This window comes from Aulostomus chinensis, chromosome 19 (assembly GCF_037954235.1).
Source record: "Aulostomus chinensis isolate RoL2024-O1b breed Wild chromosome 19, RoL_Achi_v1.0, whole genome shotgun sequence".
Taxonomy (NCBI): Eukaryota; Metazoa; Chordata; class Actinopteri; order Syngnathiformes; family Aulostomidae; genus Aulostomus; species Aulostomus chinensis.
Window position 1 is genome coordinate 1,276,859 of NC_141338.1, and position 19,632 is coordinate 1,296,490.

At 49.4% G+C, this 19,632-nt stretch overlaps 1 protein-coding gene across 2 annotated transcripts; it reads left to right on the forward strand.

Annotated features, from left to right (window-relative positions):
• The first annotated feature begins 4,180 nt into the window (after nucleotides 1–4,180).
• Nucleotides 4,181–19,033, forward strand: hapln1b (hyaluronan and proteoglycan link protein 1b). 2 transcript variants are annotated; one of them, XM_086188087.1, is made up of 6 exons: nucleotides 4,181–4,479; nucleotides 12,708–12,833; nucleotides 13,791–13,954; nucleotides 14,511–14,709; nucleotides 16,655–16,957; nucleotides 17,249–19,033. In XM_086188087.1, the coding sequence occupies exons 2-6, from the start codon at nucleotides 12,731–12,733 to the stop codon at nucleotides 17,536–17,538; spliced, it is 1,059 nt and encodes a 352-aa protein (XP_086044213.1). In that variant the 5' UTR covers nucleotides 4,181–4,479; nucleotides 12,708–12,730; the 3' UTR covers nucleotides 17,539–19,033. The 2 variants fall into 2 exon arrangements, with proteins under 2 accessions (XP_086044213.1, XP_086044212.1); XM_086188086.1 differs by lacking the exon at nucleotides 4,181–4,479 and adding an exon at nucleotides 12,394–12,414.
• The last annotated feature ends 599 nt before the right edge of the window (nucleotides 19,034–19,632 follow it).

Consider the following 19,632-nt stretch of genomic DNA (forward strand, 5'->3'; position numbering starts at 1 on the left):
TAACGAGGCGTTAATGAAGCTGTTGGGGGTAACGACGCAGCAGACTCTCCTCGGCCCTCAGCCCACCACCAGCTTCACTTCTGACCCTCCAAGAGAAGGTTTATAGGTTCTCAGTCCAAAGTCTGCTTTCCCAAACCCAGAGGTGCTGTCAGCTTCACTCTCCTCCAAACCCTTTTGTTTCCCATGTCAGTGTTTCTGAAGCTTCACCACACAACCTCACATTCCTGGAGGATCAAGAAACCTGGGAGCTCCACCCACTGAGTGGCTGCTTGAGGCAACTGAGAACCCGGGGACCAGATGAGGACTCACAGACTTCCAGACTGAGAAGTCACATGCCTTCGATCGGTTCCTCCTCAAGTCTGGAGGTGCGCGTAGCCTACACCCGCAGCTTCGTCTGCACCCTCACACACTCCCAGATCCCCACACCAACTACCCGGCCAGTGACGACTGGGAAAGTCTCGGGATTGTGAGTCCCGTGTAAACTCTGCCCAGCGTCGCACGAGAGCTCCATGCAGGCGCTCAGAGTTGCCATGGCTCTCCAGAGGTTCTCCTCCATGTTGACTCATGACTTCCTGCCGGACTCTCTCAAGTGTTTCCCGCTGAGTGTTCCCAACCACACTGACTTCCTGTCGGTGCCACAGAGTCTCCGCTTATCTCCGAGCGTCTCCTGTCCCACATGTGTGCGAGCAGATAGACGCTGGGAGGAATCCTGGGGAAAGACTCTTCAAAGACTCACTCTGACTCACTTCCTGCTCCTCCGCTCACAAACGCAGCGGTCAGCGCGTTGCACAATCGACTTGTTTTCCTCCTCAGTTGTTCTCCTCTTCACTCTACAGATGCGTATCTGTTAGTAATGTATGAATTACTTTAAAAACCTCCGTCTGCAGCCTCCCGGCGGGACGATGAACGGAGCACCGGACGATTCCTGCGCGTCAGCAGATGTCACGCGTGACGACGGCGTTCCATAAATAAGGTCAAATTAATTGATCTGAGATTAAAACGTAGCTGAGGTTCAGATTATTCCTGCCCTCTAAAGACGGAGATCTTCGTTCTGAGCTTTATTACCTCACTCCTGTTTACAGGATAAAAGTTCATTTCCTGTTTTACAAAACCGCATCCTCTCTGTAGACACGCGGACGTCCACCAACACGCTGGCTTCACTCTGCTACAACTGTTTCTGCTTCAGTCTCACCACTCCAGCGTCTCTGATTCTCTTCTGATAAGATTGATTTTAGATGTCTTTATTACAGAAAGCCAATAAAACCTGTGTCACCATGTTACTTATGGGTGTAATTAGAACGCTGAGTAAATAACTACATTTGTCTCTATCAAGGTTTGGTTTGTTGTTGAGGACAGACCAGTGGAGACCTCCACCCACCCGCCTGTGGTGCAACACGTCCCTCAAGTGTGCTGAGCTGTTGATCAACTGCTGGGTGCGGCTGCTTTTCGGCAAAGACTTTCATTTCAGTGAGAAACAAAATTAAATTCTTCGTGTAAACAAAGAGAGAACTTGTAGAAACGCTCCTGAACACCCAGAGAGGTTCGACTCCTCCAAAGCAACATGGACGCTGAACAGGAATAAAACAAAACCGTCAGAAAAACAAACCAACACAACCGGAAACCTCCATTTTGCTGCTCATAGACAGAAACTGCTGCTGAAGCTGCTGTCTCCTCCGCTCCGTCCAGCCTGGCTGAGGAACGTCAGCTGCGTTTCCCTCCTCAAACCTCCTCCAGACAGACGTTTCCTCCACGCTGCTTTTTACCCATAAATCTGTGCAGTAAAAATGGTTCCAACCTCATTTGTTTCTGTTACAGATGAATACACGTTGGGCATCAACTGGCTAGCTAGCATGCTAACGCTCCCGGCCCATCATCCCTCCAGGGTCTCTGATCGCGACCCTGCGAGCGCCAAGTGATTGTGTTGAGAGTTTCTGGGACTGTTGTGGAAGTGACGTCACCTGGATCAGGTACTAGGTTCCTGCTGGAGAACATCCAGGTTTCTGGAACCAGGGTAGAATGTTTACACGGGCGACAGAAGACAAACACAGACTCTCGTTAGCCGACACGTGAGGTCAATGACGACCAGCAGAGCCTCGCCGCTGCTGCCGGCCTGGGTTTGACCTCGGCTGGCTCCCGACAGACGAGGCGTTTCATGTCTCCTGAAGTGGCCTTCAACACAGGGAGGGGTCCTTGTACCCCCCCCCCCCCCCCCCTGGTGTATTTACCTGATCCTGGGCTACACAGAGGCTGCTTTCTGGGGCAGCCACAGGAGAGCGAGCCCCAGCATCCATCTGACATAAACGTGTGTGTGTGTGTGTGTGTGTGTGTGTGTGTGTGTGTGTGGGAGGGGTCCAGGGAGAAAGCAGCTTCTGTCTTGGCTCTGACACAGTTTTTAAGAACAAGCCACTGCAGGTGAGCTGACCGAGACTCGGGGCCTGAAACATTCAACTAAGACTTGAGTGACAGGAGAAGTAAAGCAGCGCCGGGCCAGCATGAATTGTGACGTTGTGACATTTAGTCGCAGTCATGAGAGCTGCGGGGGAGGGCGGCGGCATGTTAACGTCCCCGTGTGTTCAGGTCATTAAACCCCAGAACCCCACCCTTACAGGGACAAAGACCCCCTGTCCAAACGCTCCGCACACACGTGTTCATACAACCAAGGAGTTCGGCGTGAACAACACCACACTTCACATCCATGTTCATGTGAAAGTCTTCACCTGCCGGCGTCCCGCAGCCTCACAGCAGAACGAACCAACCCATGAGTTCATGGCGTTATGGTGCCCACCTCCACCGTGTTGATTCAACTCTCAGTCTCAGGTTTCATGGGAACGCAGCGGCCATCAGCCTCCGTCTCCATGACGGTTCTGGAGAGTTCTTGTGTTTGTGTGCATTGATAACAAACTCGGCTCTGAAAACTTCTGATGCAAATGTCAGGATGAGGTGCTGCCTTCTGGTGCTGAGTTTTAGTTCACACACGCGACATCAGCAGCGGCACCAGGTCTGCTTCAGTCACATGACCCAAACTCATTAAGATGGACGGTCTTTTTTCGCCGTTCTGGCTGGCGGTCTGATCGCTGACCTTTTCAACTCTTTACTACTTTAACCTTCAGCGGTGAAGCTCGCTGACCGCGACGGCGGGGCAGTTAATGGTGCCCAGTGAGCAGCAGTGATGCATGTTGGGATTTAAAGTCCTGCTGATGCCGCTAGGAGGTACGGTTCTAGGAACCCATTAACTGGATGAACAGATTTACTGATGAAACAACGTGACATGACTTCATTCCCTGGATGGATCCACTTGGGTTCTATAACCGTGATGACATCACGTCTGTATTCTTGTTTGAAGTATCGATCCACGCCACCACAAATCACCTGTCAGGAAACCTCCGTGTCAGTTGAAACTCTCCAGGTCCTGAAGCTCAGACCAGGCTGGAGTCTGGACGCAGGGTCATTGGTGTTTGATTGAGACCAAGAATCCTCCATTTTAGTGGCCATTTTATCCAGATACAGTCAAATATTCGCCGATCTGATATGAAAGAGTTGTGCCTACATTGGCCTTGTTAGCGCGGAGGAGCTCGAGGTCTCACGTTTAACCCCACAGAGACATTCAACCCCTCGCAAGGCCGTTCACTCAGTGGGCAGCACAGCATGCTAGCGTCCCAGCTAACGTCCTAGCATAGCTCTCATCAGCTTAGGGTTGGTCAGTGGCCAGACGTCACCAAACCATCCGCACGTTCACCTGTAGATCAGATGTCGCGTCATGAGAAACACGAGACACGCTGGGATCCATTTTCACAGCAATCAAAGCTAATGTGAGCTAACAGCTAACGGTGAGAGAGGAAGGGACAGAGAGAGGTGGTATTTGAATGTCATGGACAGCCAGGATCTGCAGTCAGGTTCTGGTGGGTCACATGACCATGTTCTCCAAGATCCAAAAGAAACGTGGTTCCTCCGCTGATTCCTTCCTCAAGTTCAATGACTGACATCACATGTGTATTTACAGATGAGACGAACACACACAAGTCATGTGACCAAGTTGTTTGTTTTAAACACACATTTAGAAAAAAACAGCAGCAAGCAGGTGATTCCTTGTTCAGCTCACGTCACCAGGTGAACCAGAGGAAGCTGCAGGTGAAACTCAGGCAGAACCCCCGTGAGCTGCTGGTTCGTTCGGATCCTCCCGTAAACACGCTGACGTCACCAGAACTCCCAGCAGCTCGGTACCGGGAGAGCAGAAAGTATCTGAAGGGTCCAGCTGGGACCTCCTCAGCCTGACCCTCGGGTTTGCGTGCTGGTCCTGGTCCTGGTGCTGGTTCCACTGGGCGGGAGGTGAACGTGCCCCCCCCCCTTCCATCCTCCTCCCCCCGGAGGCTCGCGCCGACAGAGGACACCGACCCTCTCAGTCACCTGGACTGGCACGTCACAGCTTCACTCCGCGTCCTGCAGCGGGAGAGTTCACGCGCCACCGCCACACCGAGCGAGGTAACGGATTTTATTTTCTCCAGTAAAACTTTTAACGGTAACTGAGCTTGTTTTTCCTCCTCGTGCGAGTTTGTCTCTGTGAGTGTGAAGTGGCGCCTTCTTTTGTTTTGTTGTTGATAGAAAAAAGATCCGAAGAGTGAACGAGGGTTGAGAGACGCGCGAGTCAGGGATGGAGGGGCTGCCTGTGGGTAGATCACATCAGATCACATCAGGATCAGATCAGGATCAATTTAGGTTCATGTCAGGATCACATCAGGATCAATTTAGGTTCATGTCAGGATCACATCAGGATCAGGATCACATCAGGATTCATATAAGGATCAGATGGGGAAGACTGGATCATAACATCCTGGATCTTCTCAGACCTGCTCGTCACCTCCGTGTAAATGCGTTCTGACTCGGACGCTGCCCGCAGTCTCTGTTTTACCTGCATGTGGACTTACAGGCATCAGCTCTTCTGGTGTTGGATATAATCTGAGCTGTATCGCAGGTGAAAGGTCACATGATTTGTTACATTTGTGAAGAGAGTTGATCCTGCACCCCCCCCCCACACACACACACACACACACACACACACACACACACTCAAATGCTCCTAACCGGGTTCGGTGCAGCGCCTCAGACCCCTGAAGACCCATGCCGTCCATCTGCTGGGTCCCTGGAGTTTTTTCCTTCACCTGTTCTTTTGGACCTACTCGTGCACACTGGCGCCATCTACCGTGATAGTGCTGGGAAGTCTCACAGTGTATGTGTGTTTGGGGGGGTGATGACATCGTCGTGTGTAATGGTCGCTACTTCAGAAGTAGCGCCACCTACTGTTAACCTGAGCAAGAATTTATTTGCTTTGTCTTTTGCAGATTTTTTGTTCATTACAGTTAAAGTTTTGCTAAATTCAGGATCTCACACACACACATGTACGCTCACACTCACACACAAAAGCTTGTTTGTCAGTTTTATTGATTATTGTTTTGCCTCGTTCCCACATTCAGCAGCTAGAGGGCACTAATGCTCCCAGCGTTCCTTGGGGAGAACAGAGAGTAACGTGTTGGCGGCAGGTTTTATATCTCGACTCATCTCACGCGGTTCGTTGTCGTCGGGTTTTCTGGAGGCCGCTGGGAACTTCTCGTTCCCTCGCGGAGCCAGAAACGCCGGTTCTCTCAGAAACCTTGTCGTTGTTTTTGTTCCGTCGTCGTCGTGTCGACCAGATTGTGCAGTGAGTGATTTAGAGGACTGAGAGCGACCCAACAACCTCTCTCTGTTTGCTGGCTTAGACATGGCGGCTCCACCCTGACCCCCACCCATTAGCCCCACACCCACCCACCCAGCACACATACACACACACTGGGCCCTGTCGACCTCCTAATGTGTGTGTGTGTGTGTGTGTGTGTGTGCGCAGTGACACACTCAGTCCACTTCAGTTTGTGTAAATGTGCGTTGATCAGGAAACAACAGCTCCAGTGAGTGTTTGTGTCTCTGGTGTCCAGGAATATTCTGGTTTTCTTCGCAAAGGTTCTTTATGAGCGGCTGAATGTCGGTTCTGTCGTCCCGAGTCACGCGTTTGCAGCCTGGAGGGAAAAGTTCCTCAACAGTTGCTGTGTGTTTCCACCTCTAGTTCACAAGCAGGAACCCTCCTCTTTGACCTGAGTTTGATACAAACAAAGCAAAAACATTTATTCAAGCTGTTTCCAGGCTCGGTCTCATTGGAGGGAGGAGCAGACGAGTGCTGCCTCCACCAGGTGGCGCGAGAGAACGCACACTTCCTGTATGCAGCGGCGCTGATCAGCTGAAGACAGCACAGACTCGTGTGACGTTTGTCCCGCAGAAACAAGAGTGAGCTCCTCGTGGATGAGCTGAGATATCAGCCAGCCTGGGTCACATGAAAGGCAACACCCGACCGTGACCGGTGTGACCTTTGACCTGTGGCTTTCACCTCTGCCACCTTTAGTCAGGGTATAAAGTGAGGATACGCTGCTATCTCTATGGCCTCGTCCTCTGACCCGTGCAAGGATGGAGAGGCAGATTAACTGTATGAGGTCAAGGCGGGGAGTTAAAAGACGAGAGTGACAGGAAGCCTCGTAAATGACGGCGGGGGATGGGGGGTGAGGAGGGGTGAAGGTAGGGGGAGGGGAGGGGAGGGGAGGAGTGAGTCCCATATATCGTAGAATATCTCTGCTGTCCGAGCTTCACTGTTGAGAGGTTTCAGAATCAGGGAAGTGCAGTGGAACCCAGTCAGACATGCAGGAGTTCTGTGCCTGAAGCTGTGACCCTGGTGTAGCTCCTTCATAGGCTACCGTTAGCTTAGCACTGCTAACTTTCGCGTTCAGGCTTCCAGCATCATCAGAGGGTTCACGACTGACGCCGACCTTCACGTTAGCCTACAAACACGCCTCCTCCGTGTCTCTGTCCTGTAGTCAGCGCAGCTTTGGTGACAGAAATTTCAAAATCACCGGGGATTTTTCCCCATTGAGGAATTTCTCTGAGCTCGAGAGGAACGGCTGAAAATAGGAATTGAGGATGTTCTCTGGAGCAGCACGCCATTGTGACGTTTGTGTTTCTGGGAAATGAATCAACCTGACCGTCAGAGCTGGAGTGGCGCACGGCGTTGCAGACTGAGTGGTCTTTGTGGCGGCCATGTTGGCGGCGAGGTAGAGAACATGTTGTTAGGTGGCGAGCCAGTTTGAACTCACCACTGGGCGAGCTATTTGTGAATGTGTAGAGTAAATACCACACCCATCACCTGGTAGCCCCTCCACACACACACACACACACACACACACACACACACACAGGCCAGCCTGTTAGCTTGGCCAGTTTTCCAGAGCAGCTGCTGTGACATCACCCAGCTTTCTTTCCTGTACCGTTTCCCATCAGGCTGAGGGGCCGCACACCTCGTGAGGGTAGGAAGTACCTGGACCAGCTGAGACCTCAGGAGGTCCAAATGAAGCTCCTGTTTGTTTGGAAAGAAAAGTAGAATGTTTGCTCTTTTTTTTGGAGTTATTTTTGAACTCTTTCCAACATGACATCATGGCGACGCCCCGGACGCCACTGAGAGGGACTTGCGGGTGATCTGAGCGCGCTGGGAGGTGGAGGCGTCCTCTCAGACAGCCACACAACTGCTGCCTCCTCACGGCGGAAAACGAGTCGGCAAGTCAAACATGCTAAGGCGAATTCCTGCAGCTGAGAACCCGGCGAGCGTTCGCCCACCATGGCTCGCTGTTTGGCGAGCAAAGAGTTTTAATGAGCAACGATATGACACAAGGCCATAAACTCGTGCAGTGACCTCAGAAAGCGTCGTCTTATTATTGGCGCCTGATCGCGGCAGCAGGCTGTAACTCCATGACCTCATATCCTGATAATAACGTTATCAGCGCAAGCTAGACGACCTGGAACGTTCTCCAGAGGCGGAACACGTCACGTAAGTGGCAGTTCGGCCGCCGCTGGTCGGTTCATTTTTGATTTATTTGTTAATGACTGTAATTCTTTGAATTTGTTCTTAACATAGAATATTTTATTACATGAATATTAGTTTTTCTATGTATTCAAATATGTAAGAAGCAGTATTCTAAAAATAGTACTTAAGAACATAAATAAAAATAAAATGTTATGTCTTTATAGTTAGAAAATGATCCAAAATTATACACAAACTGCTCTCAAAATATATTATGAAAATGGGACAAAATTACAAAGCAGATTTTCCAGAAAATGGGACTTCAAAAAACTTTCAGAACGTCAAACTTAATTTCTCAATTCGAGAAGTAATAAAGACGTCGTTAGAGTCACATGACCCAGGATCCATGGTGACCGCCAGACACGTCCAAGTCCTTCATTAGTGATGAAACTGCAGATGTTTTGTCTGGTCATTATTGGACCAAACCAGAATGTTTTGATGTTTATTGATTCCCTCGTGATGACATCATTCATGTGTTCATGTGGTTTCATCATTTCCTGTTTTGAAATGAACTGAGACAGAAACCTGATCTGGAACCGTCAGGCGTCGTCTTGGTTCCATCAACATAAATCAGAGTTAACGTCAAAGGGCATGTAATGAGGTCCATACCTGGAATGAGCACACACACACACACACACACATGTGCACACACGAACACACACATGCATACACAAACACACACACATGCATACAAGAACACGCACGCATGCACACACACACACACGTGTGCACACACGAACACACACATGCATACACAAACACACACACATGCATACACAAACACGCATGCACACATGAACACACACGCATGCACGCACGAACACAACACGCATGCATACATGAACACACACATGCATACACAAACACACATGCATACACAAACACACTTGCATACACAAACACACACATGCATACACACACGCATGCACACACGAACACAAACACGCATGCATACACACACATGAACACACACGCATGCATACACAAACACACACACATGCATACACACACGCATGCACACCCGAACACAAACACGCATGCATACATGAACACACACATGCATACACAAACACACACACATGCATACACACACGCATGCACACCCGAACACAAACACGCATGCATACATGAACACACACATGCATACACAAACACACATGCATACACAAACACACTTGCATACACAAACACACACACATGCATACACACACGCATGCACACACGAACACAAACACGCATGCATACATGAACACACACATGCATACACAAACACACATGCAAATACGAACACACACATGCATGCACACAGGAACACACACATGCATACACGAACACACACGCATACACGAACACACACGCATGCATACACAAACACACGCATATACGAACACACACGCATGCATACACAAACACACATGCATACACGAACACATGCATGCACACAGGAACACACACACGCATACACGAACACACAAACACGAACACACACGCATGCATACACAAACACACACATGCATGCACACACACACACACACACAAGCACACACCCAGTGGAGGTTCCATTGGTTTTTAGCAAAGTCAAAAGCTACACTTTGCTGAATTTTTCAGACCAGAGCTGCTGGTTCTTCTGCCTCTAGGTGGCAGTAGAACGTTCTGCCATATCAGATCTTGCCTAAATCTTTTGCTCACCTCCTCCCAAAGATTGCAGGAGTGATGTCACATGATCTCGCTCTCCTTCTCTTGTCCCGCTTCCCTCAAATTTGCCCTCCCAAGTGTTGAAATTTGGCACCGACTGATTTAGCAGGAGCTGGGAGTCGCTAGCAAAGATGCAGCTCTGTCTGTAGTCTGGACCCTGTTGCTGTTGTTGTTGTTGTTGTTGTTGTTGTTGTTGTTGTTTCCCAGTTTAAATCAATAATTCACCCAAAAAGCTTGAAGCTAACGGTGACTGACAGCTAACAGCAGCAGCGGGTTCCGGTCAACTGAACGCGCCGGCTTGTCGAGTTCATTCACAGTAGAACCAGAAGGGTTCTAGTTAGTTAGTTTAAGCTCCAATCAAAATGTTTATGAATTACTGATCATATCTCTGGATTAAGAAGACCTGGATGACACCGGACGACCTGGAGGCACAGACATTTCTGGACAGTTTAGCTGTTGTTAGCTGTCAGTCTCTGTTAGCTTCAAGCTAAATATACGTGGCTGCCTCTTCCTGCATCCTGGAGTCACTAAGGGTGCATTTCCACCGGCTCACTTCAGCTCGGCTCAGCACAGCTCGGTACGGAGCGTTCCCACCAGCACTGGTACCACGTCAGCGTGGGTGGACTCACCGGCTGAGAGTTCCCTGGCGTGATTTGTGTGTGACACAACAACAATGGAGGACATGGAGGCGGCGTGATGCCTGCTGCTCGTCAGGGGTTTTTGCTTCAACTTAAAGTGAGGGAGGACAGACAGGCGAGGCTGCAAGTGGTGAAACAGAACCCCCAAGAAAAGAATAAGAGACTTCACCGAGCCATGACCAGGATTCCACCGAGGCCAGGGTGATAGGAAGTAGACCACGTGACGGGTGAGTTACCCAATCAGAGCCCCGCTGTGTGGTTACCTCACATTTTAGTCCCTGCTCGGCTCGCTTGGAACCCCAGCGGAGCAGGAACCAAAATGGTAACGGTTAGTACCGTGTTGGGGCCGGTGGACACGGGACCAAACCGACCTGAGCCGGTGGAAACGGGGCCAAAGAAGTGAGGCGGGAGGGAGAGACGTCTTTGTGAGCTCAAGACTCCTGTTGGTGAGAACCTGGAGGATGGAACCCACTTTTATGGGAAGATTTAAATGTCATCTTTTTTTTCAGAGGCTAAACGGCTCGTAGATGTGGGAACTTGCTAAAAGTGTTTAGTCTTTGAGAAGAGAGGAGGTGAAAGGTCACGTACACAATGAAGCTGAGCAGAACAAACCTTCACCAAAGAAGGAGAGGAAGTGGACGTGTGTTCATGGTGCCCGTCGTGTCCCGGGCCACCCTGAAGTCAGGTGACCAAACTTCAGCGATCAAAGCCTCTGAGTCATAGAGCGTCGCTGTTGTTACAACTGTTAGAACTCGGGGGACTTGCTCCTTCACACACACACCCCCCCCCCCCCCCCCCCGCTCACACACACACACACACACATACACACACCTGGTCTATGAAGACTTGTTTGCTGGCCACACAGGTGCTCTGATGTGAAGGACATGTGTGAGATGAAACACTCCCAAGATGTGTTAGCCACGTGTCAGTTAACACCTGCTAATGGCGCTGATAGTCCGTCCCCCTGCATCATGGCGCTGCAGCAGCCCCCCCCCGCCTCATTTCACACATCACCTGCTCCCTCGTGTCCTGCAGCCGACAGTCAAGTTTTACCCTCTCAAAAGGACGAATCACATCTTCGTCCAGCCTTTTCTTATCGCTGCACCTCCCGGTAATGACTGTCGTGTGTGTGTGTGTGTGTGTGTGTGTGTGTGTGTGTGTGTGTGTGTGTGTGTGTGTGTGTGTGTGTGTGTGTGTGTTGGGGGGTGCTGCAGAGCTGTTCTGCTGACTGCAGGAGCTTCACCTGGCAAACGGGGAAGCAAATCAGCAGTTTGGGATGAATGGAGATAAGGACTGGGGGGAGGGGGATCAATCCCAACGTCTTCCCCACAACACAGGAAGCAGTTTGGAGGTTCAGTTGCGCCGGAAATGTGGTGAAATAACGGGTCACTCTGATTCTGGGTTTATGTTCAGAAGTTCTCACATGTCATCGCTTAAGACCCGGAACAAACGTAGTCAAAGACCGGCTAGCAACTCCGTGCTACATTAGCTGCTAGTAGCTTAACTCATCCGAATCTGCACAGTGAAAGGAGTTCAGCTCTGTTGCACTGTGGGTAATGTAGGCTTGAAGTCACTGAGTCCTCCAGCACATAAAGATCCAGAAGTTGTTGGCTGCGACCCTCTGAGAGGACGCGTTTGGGTCAGTCCACTTTGATTTAGCCACAAAAGCAGCAGGTTAGCTTCCACATACGCTAAAAAATGCAGCTGCCAGCAAAACAGTTTTACTGTTTTTCTTTAACTTCATTTGAAGACCATTTGAAAATGAAATAGAGGCCTCAGAGCCAGGGGCTGAGCAGACACCCCCCCCATGACATCATACGGAACCATTTGCTGTGGTTCATTTGGAAAGAGCAGTCGTGTGAAGGGATCTGTTGCTAATCCACTGCAAAATTAATTAAAAAATGATGTGTGTTGATCAGAATGTTAGGATTCATAAGAGTTAATGACACAAACGAGAGTGGAACCTCAGTGCTCTCAGATGGCTGCAATCTGGATGTGTGTGAATGAAGCCTGAGGGGTGTGTGTGTGTGTGTGGGGGGGGGGGGGTTGCCGGTGCTGCACTGACAGAAGCCTCTTGAAGTTGTGGATGTTCAGTGTCATCAGGACATGCTGCTGCTTCATCACACCGGTGGATGACAGAGTATTTACTGCACAGTATGTATACGTGTGTGTGCGTGTGTGCACCTGCATGCGTGTGTGTGCAGCTTCTCACGGGACGTCCGGGCTGTGCTCTGAGGACGACGGTGGTTTGAACATGAGTTCTTGTGTGGTGTCTCAACTTTGCAGTGTCCTGGTGCGAGCTGCATGCTGCAGGAGCAGCACTGCAGCTCCAGCCCTGCAGCTCCAGCCTGCTCTCACAACCCTCCAGCTTTCAGCATCTATGTGATTTGACCAGAGGAAGCAGGACTCATCGTGGCGCGCTGCTCCGTCTCTCTGTCTCTCCGCAGTGATCCGGCTCTCTGAGGTGAAGATGATTCCCCTGCTGCTCTGTGCGCTGATCTCCCTGAGTGTAGCGGACAACTTGGACTCGCTCTACCCAGAACTGGAGCACTCCAGAACCATCTATGTCATGGGTGAGCACTGTTTTCTTTTGACACAAATTGTTTGCGTGCAGAACCAAGAGGGTGTCTCCTGCGTTTCGTTCCCGACACCCAGCCCGCAGAGCCGTTTGCTCCCTTCATTTATCAGCGCGTTCTGCCGCCGCGGCTGCATGATAAGGCTGCTATGTGGGGGTGTTTGCTCAGAGGGAGACGAGCCGTGGTTACACGTAGTTACTCCAACAGTACACCGCTGGTTCCACTCCACGTCCACTGATCCATATTTGAATAATGTGTCATTACCAGAAGTCTTAATATGAGAAGTTATACTTTTTTGGCTTTGATCATCAGAGTATTCGTTTGTCACAAATGTATTTGTCACTGATCATCACCAGAGAAATCAGGACCCTGCAGACGGATCCAGTGACCTTGTTGTTCCTGCAACACGGAACCAACTGAAGTTTACTGGGTGGAGAGAAGAACTAGAACCTCAGAATGTCCGCCAGTAGATGAAGTGTTTCAATCTCACCAAGTCTATGAAACACTGCAGTAAACCAGTTGTGAAACCGGCGAACTGAACACACCTCAAACTGGCTACCTGCATGTACTTCTAACTACTATCTTACAGTGTATAAAGTACTTCAGTGAGCCAGCTAAGCAGTTTAAACGGCTCCACTTGCAGCAGTTACAACAGGCTGATGCTCTTTATTAGCGGTTATTGGCAGTTTTTGGCCTTTTGAACTTAAAAAAGTAATTTGATACGTAATTTCTCCCTGTAGGAGTCATTTGTGACACGTCATCAACTCGAGGATTGTTTATCAGGAGCGTTGAGGAGGTCACAGGGCGATTTTCTGCTCAACAACGACTTTTGAATTCAATATTTTAAGAAAATGTCAGAGAAATGTCGAGTCTCCTCGAGCAACGCTTGTATGTGGTCAGGATATTTGTTTATAGACGGGTAGAGAAACTTTCTGTTTTGATTTTATGTTACAGAAAATGGCCCTCGTCTGTCAGTGACATCAGAACAGCCAAAGGTGGTGTCGAGGCGGGGGGGGAACGCCACGCTACCGTGCAAGATCCAGAGGGACCAATCACTGGCTCCCAACCGCAAGATGAGGATCAAGTGGACCAAGCTGACATCCGACTACCTGAAGGAGGTGAATTCAGTCCTTAAGTTTTCATACAACCCACAGAAGCATGTGGGAACGTTCTCTTTACACCCCCAGAGAACCTTTCGTGATGTTCCACGATGACCATAGAAGGTAACCTGAAGGTCACCGCCACGTTGAGCCGTCTGGATGGTGTAACGTTAGACCACCGGGGCAGCAGGTGTAGATGATGAGTGACAGGACGGATTGATGTTTTTAAAGGAACATCACCTTTTCAGAAAAGTCTCTCGCTGACCATCGTCCTCAGAACCAGGTAGAACGTAGAGACCTGCGCTAGTTAGCTTAGCACAGTGATTTATCCCCTACAAGCTAACCAAGTGTAAGCAAAGGTCAGCTCAGGAGAAAACAGACTTTTCTCCACAACAGTCTCCAAAATATCTATAAGCTGGTCTAGTTGGTGCTAACACTTCCCACCCACCAACATTCACTGTGCTAAGCTAACTAGCCTGGGTCTCAGCTCCCTGACGCAGCACAGAGCTCTAAAGATGACGGACAGTAGGAGGATGCTGACTCTCCTCGGTTGACCCTCTTCTTCTCCCTCTAGGTGGATGTTTTCGTTGCTATGGATTATCACAAAAAGAGTTACGGTGCCTTCCATGGGCGTGTCCACCTTCAAGGCTCCTCCCCCATGGACGCCTCTCTGGTCATCACAGAAATCACCCTGGAGGATTATGGGAGATATAAATGTGAAGTTATTGATGGGCTGGAGGATGGAACGGCAGTGGTGTCACTCGACCTTGAAGGTGAAGTACGGAGGAGCCAGACAGGATTTCAGGAGACAGTCAGCTTTGAATATTTACAAATGACACCTTCTCACGCAAAGTGAATAAGTTCGTTTTATTTTCAAGACGCCCCAGTTTCCACGTCACTGCGGTGTAAATTGGCGACCACAACTGGCTCAGACTCGTTGTGATGTTACAAAATCCTGCTCAGCACTCGAAGTCCGCTTGTGAACTCTAACTTCATTTTGAAGGAAACATCCAGTAAATGAAACACACGTGAGGTGAGGAGGCTTTTCAAATGGGAACAAGTTGGATTTCTTTGTCTAAAAATAAAACACCTTTTAAACGTCATTGTCCTGTAGTGGTCCGACTAAATTTAGCACCATGAGCAGTTGCCGGGGGGAAGTGAGGTCATGGCGAGCTTAAGCACAGTGTACATCAGTGCCAGAGCAGCTTCGTTATGTTTGAGAGTAGCCGGAGACTTCATCCAATCCCAAGAAGCCTTCCACAGCGAGACCCGCGTCAGCCATTAGAGGACGGGCCTTGGGTTCTGTAGGGATACACACTCCATGTAGGGTTACACTCTCGATGGAGGGTTCTGTAGAGTTACACACTCCATGTAGGGTTACACTCTCCATGTAGGGTTACACACTTCATGTAGGGTTACACACTCCATCTAGGGTAACACTCCATGTAGGGTTACACACTCCATCTAGGGTAACACTCTCCATGTAGGGTTACACTCTCCATGTAGGGTTACACTCTCCATGTAGGGTTACACTCTCCATGGCGGGTTACACTCTCGATGGAGGGTTACACACTTCATGTAGGGTTACACACTCCATGCAGGGTTACACACTCCATCTAGGGTAACACTCTCCATGTAGGGTTACACTCTCCATGGCGGGTTACACTCTCGATGGAGGGTTACACACTTCATGTAGGGTTACACACTCCATCTAGGGTAACACTCTCCATGTAGGGTTACACTCTCCATGGCGGGTTACACTCTCGATGGAGGGTTACACACTTCATGTAGGGTTACACACTCCATGCAGGGTTACACACTCCATCTAGGGTAACACTCTCCATGTAGGGTTACACTCTCCATGGCGGGTTACACTCTCGATGGAGGGTTACACACTTCATGTAGGGTTACACACTCCATCTAGGGTAACACTCTCCATGTAGGGTTACACTCTCCATGGCGGGTTACACTCTCGATGGAGGGTTACACACTTCATGTAGGGTTACACACTCCATCTAGGGTAACACTCTCCATGTAGGGTTACACTCTCCATGGCGGGTTACACTCTCGATGGAGGGTTACACACTTCATGTAGGGTTACACACTCCATCTAGGGTAACACTCTCCATGTAGGGTTACACACTCCATGCAGGGTTACACACTCCATCTAGGGTAACACTCTCCATGTAGGGTTACACTCTCCATGGCAGGTTACACTCTCGATGGAGGGTTACACACTCCATCTAGGGTAACACTCCATGTAGGGTTACACACTCCATCTAGGGTAACACTCTCCATGTAGGGTTACACACTCCATCTAGGGTAACACTCTCCATGTAGGGTTACACACTCCATGTAGGGTTACACCCTCGATGGAGGGTTCTGTAGAGTTACATACTCCATGTAGGGTTACACACTCCATCTACGGTAACACTCCATGGAGTGTTACACTCTCCATGGAGGGTTACACTCTCCATGCAGGGTTACACTCTCGATGGAGGGTTCTGTAGAGTTACACACTCCATGGAGGGTTCTGGAGTGGTCTTTCGTTTTTATAAACAATATAAGGTTCTTTAGGTTTAGACAATCAATAAAAGTAGTTTAGGAATACATGCTCGATATAAGGTTCTTTAGGTTGTCAGGTTCTTTAGGTTTACATAATTGGCGTAAGGTTCTGTAGGTTACAGAAAGGCTCTGTGTCTGTTCTTTGGCCTGCAGGCATCGTGTTCCCCTACTACCCACGGTTTGGTCGCTACAACCTCAACTTCTATGATGCTGAGCGGGCCTGTCGGGACCAGGACGCCATCGTGGCCTCCTTTGACCAGCTGTACGATGCGTGGCGAGGAGGGATGGACTGGTGCAATGCCGGCTGGCTGAGTGACGGCTCGGTCCAGTACCCCATCACAACCCCTAGGGAACCATGTGGCGGCAAGAGCACCAAGCCAGGCATCCGCAACTACGGCCTGAGAGACAAGGAGAAGAACCAGTACGACGTGTTCTGTTTCACCTCCCATTACAAAGGTAAAACACCTGTGGCGCTCCGGAACACTTGTTAAAGTTCTCGGCCTTTTTTACTGGGTCTGGTCTCGGGCTTGAACCTGGTGTACCTGAGGTGTTGTGTCAAGACCACCACTGTGGTCATGACCTGGTCTGGGTTTAGGTGGTCTAACGCTGCGCTATTACATGTTGATGTTTGAGCATCAAACCCATGAACCGCATCTCATCGCCGACCTTCACCAGAAGCTTCATGGTTTGTTTTTATGTTTTTTCCGTTGGTATATTTTGTTGTTGGTTCTGGTTCTGTCCTCCCAGGTCGCTTCTATTACCTGATCCACCCATCCAAGCTGACCTATGATGAGGCCGTCAGGGCGTGTCAGAAGGACGGGGCCCAGATCGCCAAGGTCGGCCAGATGTACGCAGCCTGGAAGCTGCAGGGCTACGACCGCTGCGACGCTGGCTGGTTGGCCGACGGCAGCGTTCGTTATCCCATCTCCCGCCCCCGCCGGCGCTGCAGCCCGACAGAGGCTGCGGTTCGGTTCAGTGGCTTTCCTGACAAAAAGCACAAGCTGTATGGAGTTTACTGCTTCAAGGGCCACAACTGAGCTACACCCACACACCCACACACACACACGCATGCGCACACACACGACAGATGATGTTGAAGGTAAAAACATTCAAACTGTGATGCTTTACTTCATGGAAACTTATGACATCATTGACATGTTGCTTTGTAATCTGGGACCCAATATTCCAAGAACCATAGTTTACATTTATTTAAGGTTCATATAAATTAATCTCAGTGGGGGGGGGGGGGGGGATCCCAGCCACAAAGATCCTGACGCTGAACCATAACAGACTGGTGTGGTGTGACCTTTAACCAGGAACCGAGAGCAGTTTGGTAGTAACACATCTTGTAGTCGGAAGCGATATTTTGGGCACTTATCTTGTGTTTGTTCAGGATCCGGAACGACGATGAGGCCATGAGAGGAAGCAGCAGCGTTTAGACCCTGTGATAGTAAACCATTCATAAAAGGTGCTACGACTGGTACTCCCATCACGCTGTCCAGTGTTTTATGTTTTTATACAAATGTCACATATCATCAGAATGTTAGAACCAAATCTGGTTGTTGACCAGATGAAACATGGTTTATGTTTTCTAAGTATGTAGAATGTGATCTAGAAATGTGTTTCTGTTAATGACAATTTTTGGATAGAGAAATATTACCTTTTTTTTGTGTCTTTTTCGGCCAAATGGTTCAAGTCTCTTTGGTTTGCATAACACAAGAACTCCAAATCGTAGTCCTGAAAGTATGGAGCCCCCTGGTGTCAGCTGAGAGAAATAAAAGAGACCTACAAACCTGTGTGTGGTTTACGTTTGCTCAGACTGAACTGATGAATGATCCAAACACACAGAAGACAGAGCCCCTCCTCCAGGAAGCTGAGCCCCAGGCTAGTTAGCTTAGCCCAGTGGCTGCTAGTAGGTGGTAAGTGTTTGCATCAGCTAGCTCAGGTTCAGGCTAGTTAGCTTAGACCAATGGCTGGTAGTGGGTGGGAAGTGTCAGCATCAGCTAGCTCAGGTCCAGGCTTGTTAGCTTCACCCAATGGCTGGTAGTGGGTGAAAGTGTTAGCATCAGCTAGCTCAGGTCCAGGCTAGTTAGCTTAGCCCAATGGCTGGTAGTAGGTGGGAAGTGTTAGCATCAGCTAGCTCAGGTCCAGGCTAGTTAGCTTAGCCCAATGGCTGGTAGTGGGTGGAAGTCTTAGCATCAGCTAGCTCAGGTCCAGGATGCTGGTGTGTCCAGCAGGAATCCTCCTCCTCATCATCATCAGTAGCAGCAGTCGCTCTTCTAGTCCTCAACAAACCTTTGGTTCTGTTGACCCAAGTTCCAGTGGAGCTTTGGAGGTGCTGCGTCAAATCACTGCGCCCAGTCAGGAAAGTAGTTCCGGCTACGTGTCTGATTCTACCACTACAACGTCTCCTCATGTTAAACTGGTGTTCATCACCAAGGCTACACTCAACCTCCTGATATTAATGCAGGCAGAGAAGGAGCTACGCTAACACTTCCCACCCACTACCAGTCATTGTGCTAAGCTAACACTTCCTACCCACTACCAGTCATTGTGCTAAGCTAACACTTCCTACCCACTACCAGTCATTGTGCTAAGCTAACTAGCCTGGGTCTAAGCTGCCTAGAGGAGGGGCTCTGTCTTCTCCATCTCTGGGGACGATGGATAATGATAGACTTTCTCATGTTCCTTTTATCTGTGAAGGAACTTTTTTTTTTTCAGACAAGGGCGGCAACAGCACCTGCCAAATAAATCCAGTTTCCTGCAGTTTTGTATGTCGATGTTTCACAAGATTACTGCAAATCTCACGCTTTGTATTGAAAAACTTGAGGCATAAATTTCTACAACAGGGACATACATGTAAAATGCAAAGGCACGGTTTTGCATGTCCCCTTTTTTTTCTCATCTGATACCAAAGGTACTCCGCATCGAGATGAAGGGATGTGAAATTTTGCACTGAACACGTAGAAATGTCCAGAGGAGCAGAGACGTGATACCAGTTTTCTCAGTGAAGCAACAGAAAATGCCTGGCGTAAATAAATAAAGTCACTGTGCTGGAGTGTCGCAACTCCAAGAGCTTCAGTCAATTAGTTTGTGGCTGTATTTCTGTTTGGATTGAATGTAGATGCCAG

What these genes read in the sequence shown, in the direction of transcription:
- hapln1b (XM_086188086.1), top strand. An exon ending in CATCCGACTACCTGAAGGAG is followed by an intron (nt 13,955 to 14,510) that starts GTGAATTCAGTC and finishes TTCTCCCTCTAG; the next exon opens with GTGGATGTTTTCGTTGCTAT. An exon ending in GGTGTCACTCGACCTTGAAG is followed by an intron (nt 14,710 to 16,654) that starts GTGAAGTACGGA and finishes TTTGGCCTGCAG; the next exon opens with GCATCGTGTTCCCCTACTAC.